The sequence below is a fragment of the Morchella importuna genome (genome assembly GCF_003444635.1).
Source record: "Morchella importuna strain M04M26 chromosome Unknown Morimp01GS002, whole genome shotgun sequence".
NCBI classification, from domain to species: domain Eukaryota; kingdom Fungi; phylum Ascomycota; class Pezizomycetes; order Pezizales; family Morchellaceae; genus Morchella; species Morchella importuna.
The window spans coordinates 28,451-41,106 of record NW_025763399.1 but is presented as its reverse complement, the minus strand read 5'-3'; the positions used below and the strand labels follow the sequence as shown (position 1 = coordinate 41,106).

Below are 12,656 nucleotides of genomic sequence, written 5' to 3'. Positions count from 1 at the left end.
TCAACAACAACTAGGATCGCATTATATCCATCACTCTCAGGGAGGTCAGTGACAAAATCCATCGAGATATCTGTCCATGGTCCATCGGGTATTGGCATTGGGCGAAGTACTCCATAAGGCGCATTGCGTGGTGCTTTGCTACGGACACACACATTGCAATTCCTGACATATCTATCGACATACTTTCGCATTTGAGGCCAATAATATTCCCGACTTAAGAGTTCCAATGTCTTTGCTCTACCCGGATGGCCTGCCGATGGTTTATCATGATATTCTTTTAGGAGCCTCAGCCGGAGGTCATTGTCATTTGGTACGTAGAGTGCGCCTCGGTAAAGTAGCCGACCGTTATTGTCTTCCATACATTCGGCAAGTGAAATTTTATTCGAATGGCGAACGTCACTCCGAAGCATAACGAGAACCTCATTTGGAAAACTATCAACTTGGTAAGCTTTTGAAAATAATTCCTCCACAGTGGACATTCCTTCAGCGGATTCATTTGATAAAGAACCCGCGAACAAACTTAGCTTTATATTCAAATTTTTCCGCTTCAGGACCACTTGGCTCTGATGCGTCAACCGTTCATCCCCCTCTTTAGGTAGGTCACCTGACCTTCTAGTCAATGCATCTGGTTTCGCTCCTTGTTTTCCTGGTCGAAATTGTATAACGAAATCGAAACGTGAAAGGAATTCCGACCAACGAGCTTGTCGGCGATTTAACAATTTTGTTGTCATGAAATATTCCAGGTTCCGGTGATCGCTGAAAACTTCAATGGGGAATTGTGCTCCTTCCAGATGATGTCGCCATTCCTCAAAACATCGCACAATCGCTAGAAGTTCTTTATCATAAATTTCATAGTTACATTCCGCAGGGGAATGTTTCTTGGAAAAGAAAGCGACCGGGTGTAAAACTCCTTCATCATCACGTTGCGATAGGATTCCTGCGGAAACATAGTCGGATGCATCGGTTTCCACCACAATCTTTCGGTCCGGATCGAAATGAACTAGTATAGGTGCCGTTGTAAACATTTTTTTTAGGGTTTGAAATGCTTCCTCCCTTTCATCTGTCCATTCAAATTTAACATTTTTCTTCCTTAGAGCTGTAAGCGGGGCAACAATTTTTGAATATCCTAAAATAAACCGTCGATAAAAATTTGCAAATCCCAAAAATACTTGAACGTCATGGAGATTCATTGGTGTAGACCATTCTAAAACATCGATAACTTTCTTTGGATCCATTCCATTGCCATTCGGGGTAAGGATTAAGCCAAGGTATTTCGTTTCTTGAACCATAAATTCGCATTTCTCGGGTTTGAGATGAACGTGATTTTCATCAAGTACCTTTAAAATCTTTTGAATATGATCCTTGTGCTCTGCGAGGGATTCAGAATAGATGAGAATATCGTCTAAATAAGCTGTCACAAATTGATCGAGATAGGGGCGTAGAATATCATTGATCCAATGTTGAAATGTAGCCGGAGCATTCGCTAATCCAAAGGGCATTACCGTATATTCAAAATGCCCATATCGAGTCCGGAATGCCGTTTTCCATTCATCGCCCTCCGCTATTCTAATCTGATTATATCCCCATCGTAAATCCAACTTGGTATAATATTTTGCTCTCGACAATATGGCAAGGGTTTCCTTCAATAATGGCAATGGATAACGGTTTTTAATCGTAATCGCATTAAGGCCCCGATAGTCGACACATAAACGAAGGGTTCCATCGGCTTTCTTGACAAATAGTATGGGTGCTCCCGCTGGCGATTCGCTATGGCGGATGATTCCCTTAGGTAAATTTTCCTGAAGGTAGTCCCAGAGTGCCTTTAACTCAGTTTGAGATAGAGCATATATTGGTCCCCATGGTGGTTGTTTGCCTTCTTCCAGTATTATCTTCATATCATGGAACGGTCGATGTAGCGGAAGCACTGAAGCATCATATTCTTCGAACATATGTATATAGCGGTGGAACTCTCTCGGTATCAGTTGCTCAATATCGATAGTAGATTTTTCAGTTGCTGAAACAACAACTGTATGGGTTTCCGGTAGGGGGATCGAAATGCCATGAGCTACAATTGCAGTTCCACTGAGCGAACAATGTTGACAACAACTTCGAGAGCCAAAAATAAGCAAATTTTCCTTTGGTCGAATCGTAACATCATGGTGTCGCATCCAAGGTATCCCCATCACAATCGGGTAATGTCCTAACTTTGTCACAAAACATGGCGCAGTCTCTCGGTGACCATGGATGTCTAGCGAGATATCAACAATATGGGTAATCTTTCCTGACTTGATAGGTCTGCTGTCTATGACATCCACATAGCGGGGTATTTTGAGGAGGGTCATGGTGAGATTATTGTGGCGTGCAAAAGATTCGTCAATAAAAGCATATCCTGATGCTCCGGTATCAATAAGGGCATAGGTGGGTACGAAAGTATTTTTATTCTGTGAGATTGAACAAGTTACTACAAATTGATTCCCATTCATTTCCTCCTCTGATACCCAAAAACCAGAAATACACATCTTAGAAAAATCCTCAAATGGTCCCTGGGCTAAGCCACTTAGTGCAGGGACAGATCTTTTGCCGACTCGTTATCGCTTTCATTATTTTCCTCCATTCTCAATGCCGCTCCCCTCATCACCGGTCTCCTTGGTTGATTTCCTGTTGCCCTCGCTTGGGGGCAATCTCTAACCATGTGTCCAACACCTCCGCAATAGAAACATCGGCCCTCAGCTAAGCGGGCATTTCTCTCGGTAGGGGTGGGGCGACGACGTCCGCCAGATAAATCCATCGGTACATCACCTCCCGAGCGGAACGAGGGATGATTTTCAGGGATAGGTGCATTGACAGCTGGGGCAGCACGGGGAGCAGGAGCAGGATTTGCTGGTGGGGGACGAGGGTTTGGAGCAGCAGTAGCATTCCAAGGTTTTTTACTTCCTCGCCTAGCCTCTGCCGCTCGTCGGCGATTGTCCAGTCGTTGCAAAAGTGTCGCACAGGCATCTACTGTCGCAGGAGTTTCATGGTGTATCATTGATTCATCGAGTTCCGCATTAATGCCTTCCATCAAAGCCTCAATCCGAGAAACTTCATCCATCCCTGACTCGGCAGCATATCGTTGAAATTCAGCGAAATAATCAGCAAAGGTTCGATTTCGTTGGCGGATGTTCCTAAGATTCCTCCTAGCCGTGCGCATCCGATCAGGGTCCCCAAAAGCAGTATCCAAGATCTCATAAAATCGTACCATGGAAGGCAAAGCAATGCCCTCTTCCCCAACATATTGTAAAAACTGATTGGCGGCGACATCCTCCAGTCGACTGAATGCATAGGATAGCTTAGACTGTACTGTGGGGAAGCGGTCGGCATTTCCCAATAATTTAATCCTCATCTGTTGCTTGAATAGATGTAGTCTTTCTCGATCGCGATCCCCCCTAAACACTTCAGGATCTGGGAGCTTTTCTGACCGTTGGGTAGTAGCCGTGACAAGTGGTACTGGAGGCACAGGTGGGGCATCATCACCGCCAATTGGTTCTTCATCAGGGGCAACCACTCCCACAGCAACCCGTTGAGTTCGAGCAGCAGCAAGGTCTCGCTCAAACATCTCTCTTGCATTTCCAGCCTCACTTTCCACCTCTTGTAAATCCGTAGCATACTGAGCAAGACCGTGTTGGGCCCGTTGGAGAAGTGCATAAGCTTCTATTCCAACATTGTTGTCTACCTCTGGGTGTTCTTGGAAAAAGGTTTGAAGAGCATCGCTTAGCTGTTGATAATCAATAGGGGCGTGTCCCGACATTGTAGACTATGGTGTTGTATTGGTTGGCGATAGGGGACGCAATCTAGTGTGTAACGGGGGTCTATGGGCATAGGAACTATAATGCCAACGAATACAACCGAGGTGAAGACGTAGCAATAGGTATTCAGGACTATGGACTATGGGGCGGCTCTACCTGGTATGACAACCAGTTGAACCCTATGGCGAGACGTGAACAAACGTAGTATTCGTAGAGTAGATACAAGAGATTGCGTGAAGAGAAGAGGAAAGGAAGGAAAACATGAAAAAGCACGAGGCAACGCCCCCTTATATATCCAGCTCCTAGTCCGTTGATGACTAATACCCTGCGTAATGGAAACCGAAAGAACATAACAGAACCTTCATTACAAATCTTAATTCGACTGCGCAATACCTTCTCTTCACGATCCAATCTACCACCTTAGCCATCATAGGATATTGCCGTTACAGCCAGAGGAATAAAACCTCAAGACACAAGAAGTTCGGTATGCTCCAACCACTGGAGATACCTTATCGGCAATGGACTTCCATCTCTATGGACTTTATTGTGGGACTACCGGAGTCAAATGGGTTTACAAAGATCTGGGTAATAGTGGACCATTTCTCGAAGATGGCGCATTACATCCCACTTCCTACACTCAACAAGACGGAATATTTGGCGAAGCTGTTCTTGAAGGAAGTCTGGAGACTCCATGGGTTACCTGATGACATAGTCTCGGACAGAGATAGCAGGTTCATCTCTCATTTTTGGCAATCTCTCATGAGCCTCCTCAATGTGAAGCTGAAGATGTCCACTTCTTTCCATCCCCAAACGGACGGCCAGACAGAAAGAGTTAACCAGACCCTGGAACATTACTTGCGGAGTTATTGTTCATATCAACAGAATGACTGGGCAGACCTCTTGCCTTTGGCAGAGTATGCATATAATTCGGCGGTCTCTGAGTCTACCAAAGTATCGGCTTTCTATGCCAACTATGGTTATGAACACAGGACCAATTGGCCGGCTCCTAAGCAAGTTGTTGAATGGAACAACCCAGCAAGCGAGATCATGATATCTCAATGGGAATCTATTTGGCAGGGGATGAATACGAGTTTGGGAAAAGCTAGATTAAGGATGGCCCGGTGGTATAATGCACATACCCTAGCACCACCTAAAATCAAGAGCGAAGATGAAGTAATGTTAGACCGGCCCAATGCGCAAACAAAGCGATCGTTGGGAAAATTGCACCAGAAGAAGATGGGACCCTTCAAGGTCTTAGAAGCTATTGGTACCCGTGCCTATAAGCTCTCTCCTCCCCCACAAATGGGAATCCACCCTGTCATTCATATCTCTCTCCTGGAACCTTACAGAGCGCCAGTAGATCCCGAGAGAAAAGTTCCTCCACCGGAACCTGAGGAAATTGCAGGAGAACAGAACTGGACCGTCCTGGAAGTGGCTGATAGCCGGGTCAATAAGAAGAGGATAAGGGTAGAATACCTGGTGCTATGGGAAGGATATGAGAATGAGGACGCTACGTGGGAACCCTGGGAACATCTCAGGAAGAGTGCTGAAGAAGCCCTCCGGGATTTCCACATGAGGTATCCTAAAAGGCCAAGAGACAAAAGGAGTCTGGGGCAGTAGCATTCCTTCGATTTTCATCCCCTTCCACAGCAAAGAAGTTTCTTTGTCAGATAGTATTGCATAGAATAAATTCGTTACAGATTATAGGTCTCGGAGACCAAGATCCTGGAAGAGGGGAGTAGTGTAACGGAGCCATTTCAAATTTCTGGTGTATGAGTACACACAGGGCCCAGTTACATGATGAGAGTTATTGTTAGAAGCCAGTTGCACAGTGACATGCAAGTACCGACAGTGTGGTTAGCTACCAGCTGTCAGAGTAACTACATTCTGAGCGCTAGGAAGAGGATCTATTCATGGGAGTAATGACTGACGAGTCTATGCCTCGCCAATGACTAGAAGGCCAGCCAGAGTGAAGCTGTGAGTGCTCGGCGATCCTCTACATCCTCTGAGCATGATGAGTCCGCCGGTAGTGGCAGGGACTATGCCTTGGAAAGTCTACAATAAGGGAATAGCTCTACAGCAATGATTAAGCTTACACCTGAGCGGCAGCTCATTCATGCAGGTTGCGGTGGTGCGACAACCAAGACTGCAGGTGTTACAAAAGGCTTTGACTAAGAGTGGTTGCCTTCGGAACCGAAAGCACCCGCTAACGCTTAGAGAGAAGCGGGGTAGCGGTGGTATTGCTTCCCTCCCGCTAGAAGGCATCACCAGAACTTAGTAAGGAAGTAGGAGCAGCAGAACGGAATACTTTGGAGTATAAGTATTCAGGATTCTTCCTGCCCACTATCCGATTTCTACAGTTTTCATCAGAACTATGAAGTATATTCTACTCGGTAGCAGAGCCCTTAAAGATTCTTGAGTTATTAGCGATAAATCTTTGGGAATAATCTAAAACCTGATTTCTATCTTGCACGGCCACATCTTTCTATCGGATTCTAGCGATACGTAGTAAGACTGTCCCAGTTACAAGGTTGCCTCACCTTGAGTGGGTATGACAAATGCCTCAGCTCTGTGAGCATTGGTGAGTGCTCTGAGAGCACTCGCGGAAACACTCACGGGAGCGTTCACGGGAGTATTTGCGGTGCCGTGAGAGCATTCGTCGTGCCGTGAGAGCATTCGTCGTGCCGTGCGAGCATTCGTCGTGCCGTGAGAGCATTCAAGAAAACTGTGAGAGCATTGGGAAGTGCTTACGTGTACTACTGACATAATCAAAAGAAGCAAAATTTCCATAGGTGCTGTGGGCGGAGTCACTCCATCCTAGCATCTCCGGAGGGGGAGGGAATTTTATGGCGGTCACGCCACCAGAGCATTGATGAGTGCCCTCCGGACGTGAGCCATATCTCCTGACGGTCCCAAAAAGTGGGACGGTCCTGCGGCGGAGCCTGGCGCGAAGGTTGTACACTGGCGGTGCCGGACGCGCTGGGCGCTCGTGGCGCAGAATGCCCGCCAGGATGTAGGGGCTGCGCCGTGGGTAATAGGCGAGCTTGGTGATCTGGTAGAATTATTGCGAAAGTCAGAACTACAAGAGTGGGCTTCTTGGTCCGTGCTCACTGCAGAAATTCTTTTAAGGGCTAATAGGACTATCGGGTCACGGAAAACCCACTTTCGCAATAATTCTACCAGACTCTGTATATTATGGAATGGGGGGTACAGGGGCTTGCCCCTGTATAGGAGAGAGCGCCAGGGAACGTTGATATACTAGTGACAACAGTGGACATACTAATAACTAACAAAATGGAAGTAGCGGAACGCCAGTGGAGCAAGAGGAGACGATGAGTCATCATCCGTTAAGAGAAGAGAGGAAGAGCGCAGCGATGACTAAGAGAACGTGGAATGGTATAGTGAACAGGTGAGAGAATGGAGAGAAGCTAGTGCTAGTCAGCTTTCTATGATTCCCTCTCCATTCTCTGACATCTGGAACCAGAATGTAAGATACGCTTGCGGATCATCTTTATACTAGGACTTTTCCTGACGCCAGACCAAGAAGTACGTTAAAGCCACTGCATTTAAACCTAGCCCATGACACCAACGCCTGACCCAGGCTGTTACGCCACGCACCAGGTGTCACAAGAACCAGTTCCTTTTGGGAGTAGTTCATTACCCGGCCGTCTCGCGATACGGTATATAGGCAGCGTTCCCGCCCTCTCCCCCCCGCATACCGTATCGCGATACGGTATATAGGCAGCGTTCCCCCCCCGCTTTTCAGAGAAAGCTCCATTACCCTTACAACTACCCTCACGGACACAAGGACGATCAACATGTCTAATCGCTCACTGGGGCGTGACATCCACATCTACGCCGCAAGCGATCCCACAGGCCCGGTTCTCGGGGGCCTCATTCTTACTAACGGCGTGACAAACGTCAACCTCTACTCGATGGTGGATATCATCCTCACCATTAGTAGCATCTATCACCTACAAGATGCACGCCGCAGCCAGCTTGACAGGGATGATAATCCGCTGCAGCCCGGTAATTACTACGTCGTCACTGATGGTGGGTTTCATCCACGTCTACATCAGATGGTGAAGTGAAGCATACGCTGAGTTATAACAGGTTCCATCTCGATCAACGATGAGACTTGCCTTACCCGTACCATTTCTCTGGGTACCGGTCCTCGCACTGCAGACTTTAGGAAGGCCGTCCGCGAGCGAGATGGACGATGCGTTATCACGGGGAAAGAGGCGCTCAATGCCCATCGTGGCATGTGGGGCGGCTTCCAAGCTGCGCATATCTTTCCGCTGGCCTACCTGCACCACTGGAACGCGAACAACTTCGGTAGCTTGATAAGCATCGAGTCGACTGATGGAGAATCGATCAACTCGGTCCAGAATGGGATGTTGCTAAGAGCGGACATTCATATCCTGTTTGATAGCTATGAGGTGTCGATCAATCCAGATGTATGGATTCGTTTTTTCTCTTGAAGAGCCATAAGTGGCTAATTCGTGTTGCATTAGGATGACTACAAAATCGTATGTTTCTTCACGGATGGAGATGGTATAGCAGGAAATCATCTCGACCAACGGTTCCGTGACGATCCTCGTAGGCCAGTCGACGATCTGCTGCGCTGGCATTTCCGGCAGGCTGTCCTGGCTAATGTGAGGAGCGTAGGTGAACCTATATTCGAGGTTGATTTCCCACCGGGTTCTGACATGATTGGTGAGATTCTCAGCGGTCCTAAGGCTGGGGAGAGGATGCAATACGAGCTGTTCAGCCGTTTGGTTGAAGTCACGTGAGTGGGGACATGGCCTTTGTAATTAATAGTTAATTCTAATGTCTATTAACGGAGTGCGACCGAGTGGATTCACATGATATTTATCTAATCCATCAGATCTACTAATTATATTATTGAGTAGGGGGTACGGGGGCTCGCCCCTGTATAGGAGAGAGCGCAAGCGGACGTCTATTACTAATAGACGCGCCAGAGAGGATTTCTGGCGGGTGCCAAAGAAATCTGATGATTCCCTAGCAGATTTCTGGCACCAGACACCATGCTAAGAAGTACGTAGTATCTTCACTTTATGTTAGGGGATTCCTGACACCGTTCTGGAATCTACGTTCAAGCCACCAGCAGAACCCCTAACCCTTAACACATTGCCACACACCAGGCATTTCGTGCCACACACCACAAGCGCCTAGACTTGGTTACCCGGCCCACTCACCATTGGGTATATGGGTGGTGTCCCACGCTCTTTTTCGAAGAAGCGCCATCACCTTTATATCTACGAAAGGAGGGTCAACATGTCTAATCGCTCACTGGGGCGTGACATCCACATCTACGCCGCAAGCGATCCCACAGGCCCGGTTCTCGGGGGCCTCATTCTTACTAACGGCGTGACAAACGTCAACCTCTACTCGATGGTGGATATCATCCTCATCCTTAGTAGCATCTATCACCTACAAGATGCACGCCGCAGCCAGCTTGACAGGGATGATAATCCGCTGCAGCCCGGTAATTACTACGTCGTCACTGATGGTGGGTTTCCTCTACGTCTACACCAGATGGTGAAGTGAAGCAGATGGTGAAGTGAAGCAGATAGTGAAGTGAAGCAGATGCTGAGTTATAACAGGTTCCATCTCGATCAACGATGAGACTTGCCTTACCCGTACCATTTCTCTTGGTACTGGTACTCGAGTTGCATCATTTAGGAATGCCGTCCGCGACCGGGATCGTCGGTGCGTTATCACGGGGGAAGACGCGGTCAATGCCGATCTTGGCAGCTGGAGGGGCTTCGAGGCTGCACACATCTTTCCACTGGCCTACCTGCACCACTGGAACGCGAACAACCTTGGTAGCTTGATAAGCATCGAGTCGACTGACGGAGAATTCATCAACTCGGTCCAGAATGGGATGTTGCTGAGATCGGACATTCACGTCCTGTTTGATGGCTACGAGGTGTCGATCAACCCTGACGTATGGCTGTGTCCGTCCCTAGGCATGATTAATGGCTAATTCGTGTTGCATTAGGATGGCTACAAAATCGTCTGTTTCCTCAGGGATTCGAAGGGTATAGCTGGGAAACATCTTGACGAACGGTTCCGTGGCGATCCTCGTAGGCCAGTCGACGACCTGTTGCGCTGGCATTTCCGGCAGGCTGTCCTGGCTAATGTGAGGAGCGTAGGTGAACCTATATTCGAGGTTGATTTCCCACCGGGTTCTGACATGATTGGTGAGATTCTCAGCGGTCCTAAGGCTGGGGAGAGGATGCAATACGAGCTGTTCAGCCGTTTGGTTGAAATCACGTGAGTGGGGGACATGGCCTTTGTAATTAATAGTTAATTCTAATGTCTATTGTTAACGGAGTGCGACCGAGTGAATTCACGTGATATTTATCTAATCCATCAGATCTACTAATTATAGTATTGAGTAGGGGTACGGGGGCTCGCCCCTGTAAAAAGAGAGAGCGCCAGCGATCGTTTATGTATATAGAGAAGACTTGGCATTTAAACCTAGCCCTTGACACCTACGCCTGGCACCAGGCTGTTACGCCACGGACCAAGTGTCACAAGTTGGGAGTGGTCCGTGCAGTATCAAAAGTGAAAAGTGATAATCCTAGGCGCGTTATTTGGATACTGAATTCCTTGACTGTATCGCATCCGTCTGAGTTCAAGATTTTGCCCGTTGTGATCCGCTTCTATCAATGTCAGACTTCGAGGACTCGGATTCAGAATTTGAAAGTGTGTGGAGTGACGAGATACTTGATGAAGAGTCCGATGATGATATTTCAGAATGCGAGAGCTTGTGCTTAGGTGATGCAGAGGAGTTAGTTGAGGAGGAGGAAGAGGTGGTGGAGCCCGCAGTCACTTTTGGACGCGTTCAGAAAATAGCAGAGGATGGTGGAAATTGTTTGAGGCCAGCGGATCCAGACCAGGAAGAGATTGAGGCGATAGAATACATTCCTCCATCATTGGATACCGCTCCTGACTTTGAACCTTTGCGATCCTCATTCAGCCCACATGTCGCGCAACCAAAGGACCTGCCACCTACTATCAAAATGGATAGTCCTTTATCGTTCTTCAGACTCTTTGTCACCAATGAAGATTTCGCTACCTTTGCTGCCAATACAAATTTATATGCGGAATCAAAGGGAGCAAGAAAAGGGCAAAAGACGACTTCCTTCGGTACCTAGAGCTAAATAGCCTTGGAAACCCACTACTGCCCGAGAGTTGATGTTTTGGTTTGGTCTTTTAATCTTTATGGGACTGGTCAAAGTAGCACGTGTGAATCTATATTGGCGGGCAGATGGTCAATGCACGTTCCCTCCTCTGCAAAAAATGAGTCTTAAGCGGTTTGAGCAACTAAAGCGATATTTTCACCTGTCACCCCCGAATTTGACTCCTTCTAGAAAGGGCAATTGGTACGACGAAGTGGAACCATTCGGTCGAGCTCTTCGAAATCCATCCTGCAGATGGTCAAGCCATACAATAAAAATAAAGAACAAACCAATCAAGCAAGGCTACAAACTGTTCGCTCTCTGTTGGCGAGGCTTTACCTATTCGTTTCTCTACAGTTCCCGAACCAAGAAAATAGGTGAAGTAAAGAAGTTAGCAAAACCACTCATTAACTTCCTCGACGGTAATTCAACTTGTACAAACCCTCCCTTACCTAACCCATCTATTTGATATCTATATGGATAACTATTTTTCGAATATACCATTATTTGCTCATTTGCGGTCGTTGGGAATTGGCGCGTGCGGGACGACCAGGGCAGGATCAAAGAACTTTCCACCGACTTTTGCGAAAAAGAAAAAGTCAAAGACCACGGCTCGCCCTGTCTGGAATACACTAGAGGGGGAGGCAGTGGACAATAGAGCCCCGTGAGAAACTCGGGAGTTTTAAACTGAATGTATGACAGACAGTTTTAAACTGGTTAAAAACTGGCTGTCGAAAACCTGGGTGTCATGGTCATAAACTCAACACCCATTTTGGGAGTGGGCTAGGGTAATTTTAGGGCAAAAATTGGTATTTAGGGTGGGTTAGGGTAATTTGGGTGGTCAAAATTAGAAAATTGAGTCTGAGTTTATGACAGTTTTGAGTTAAAAACAGCAGTTTATGACAGTCCGAGTTTATGACGCAGTTTATAACTCCAGCTCTGAGTTTGTCACGGGGCCCTAGTGGACAAGGTGTTGGCGTTGATTTGGATGGATAATAACTGTTTTACTCCTGACAACAATACACGAGGTTAAAGGACTACACAACTACATAGCTTGTGTCCGCCACCGGCCGGGTATTACAAGTACTAGTGCCAAAATAGTTCGTCCTATCTTTGATGATCATCATACACGTCTGCTTTTAATAATCTAACGGGGCGGGTACGGGACAAGTTCGACTCGGGATACGAACGAACTGAGCAGGAGCCGGAGTACGGCGGAATGTAGTCAAGGCGGTAATATTATTCTAGCAAGTACAGGAGTAAAAGAGAAGGTGACGGTGAAGGTTTTTTATATTGCTTTGAAGACTTATCGCACGCCGAACCAAACCGCCTGAACAAAAGGAAAATGTTACGAACCTTACGTCGACGAAGCCCCACGATTACCAAGCAAGATCCGTTATGCGAGGGAGATGTGAGTCATCAGGAGTTTCCAGAAAGTTCTTTGGTATTAGTTACCGATTGTCATTTCCTTCTTTATAAGAGTCTTTTACCCCTCCTTGTCTACCTTTCCTTTCTTCTCTACGCAACATTGTGTTTATATCTTGTCAGATCGTGAGAGGGTTAGATTTCTCCTTTTCCTCATGCCCTTGCCCGACCGACCTGTACATTACGAATCCTACTTTTACCGACCGAGTGGAAGCCTTTAATAAAGATACATACT

General features: G+C 47.1%; 3 protein-coding genes across 3 annotated transcripts; all 3 read left to right on the top strand.

The window, feature by feature from the left end:
- Positions 1–7,603: 7,603 nt before the first annotated feature.
- Positions 7,604–8,578, top strand: LAJ45_00912 (uncharacterized protein; the record flags this gene model as incomplete). Its single annotated transcript, XM_046110511.1, has 3 exons — positions 7,604–7,838; positions 7,899–8,242; positions 8,300–8,578. The coding sequence occupies 3 exons, from the start codon at positions 7,604–7,606 to the stop codon at positions 8,576–8,578; spliced, it is 858 nt and encodes a 285-aa protein (XP_045975689.1).
- A 505-nt stretch (positions 8,579–9,083) lies between these two features.
- Positions 9,084–10,089, top strand: LAJ45_00911 (uncharacterized protein; the record flags this gene model as incomplete). Its single annotated transcript, XM_046110510.1, has 3 exons — positions 9,084–9,318; positions 9,413–9,756; positions 9,811–10,089. 3 exons carry the CDS (start codon positions 9,084–9,086, stop codon positions 10,087–10,089), a joined length of 858 nt encoding a protein of 285 aa, XP_045975688.1.
- A 394-nt stretch (positions 10,090–10,483) lies between these two features.
- On the top strand, positions 10,484–12,221 carry LAJ45_00910 (uncharacterized protein; the record flags this gene model as incomplete). The annotated part of the gene is made up of 3 exons (XM_046110509.1): positions 10,484–10,964; positions 12,032–12,096; positions 12,168–12,221. 3 exons carry the CDS (start codon positions 10,484–10,486, stop codon positions 12,219–12,221), a joined length of 600 nt encoding a protein of 199 aa, XP_045975687.1.
- Between the last annotated feature and the right edge of the window lie 435 nt (positions 12,222–12,656).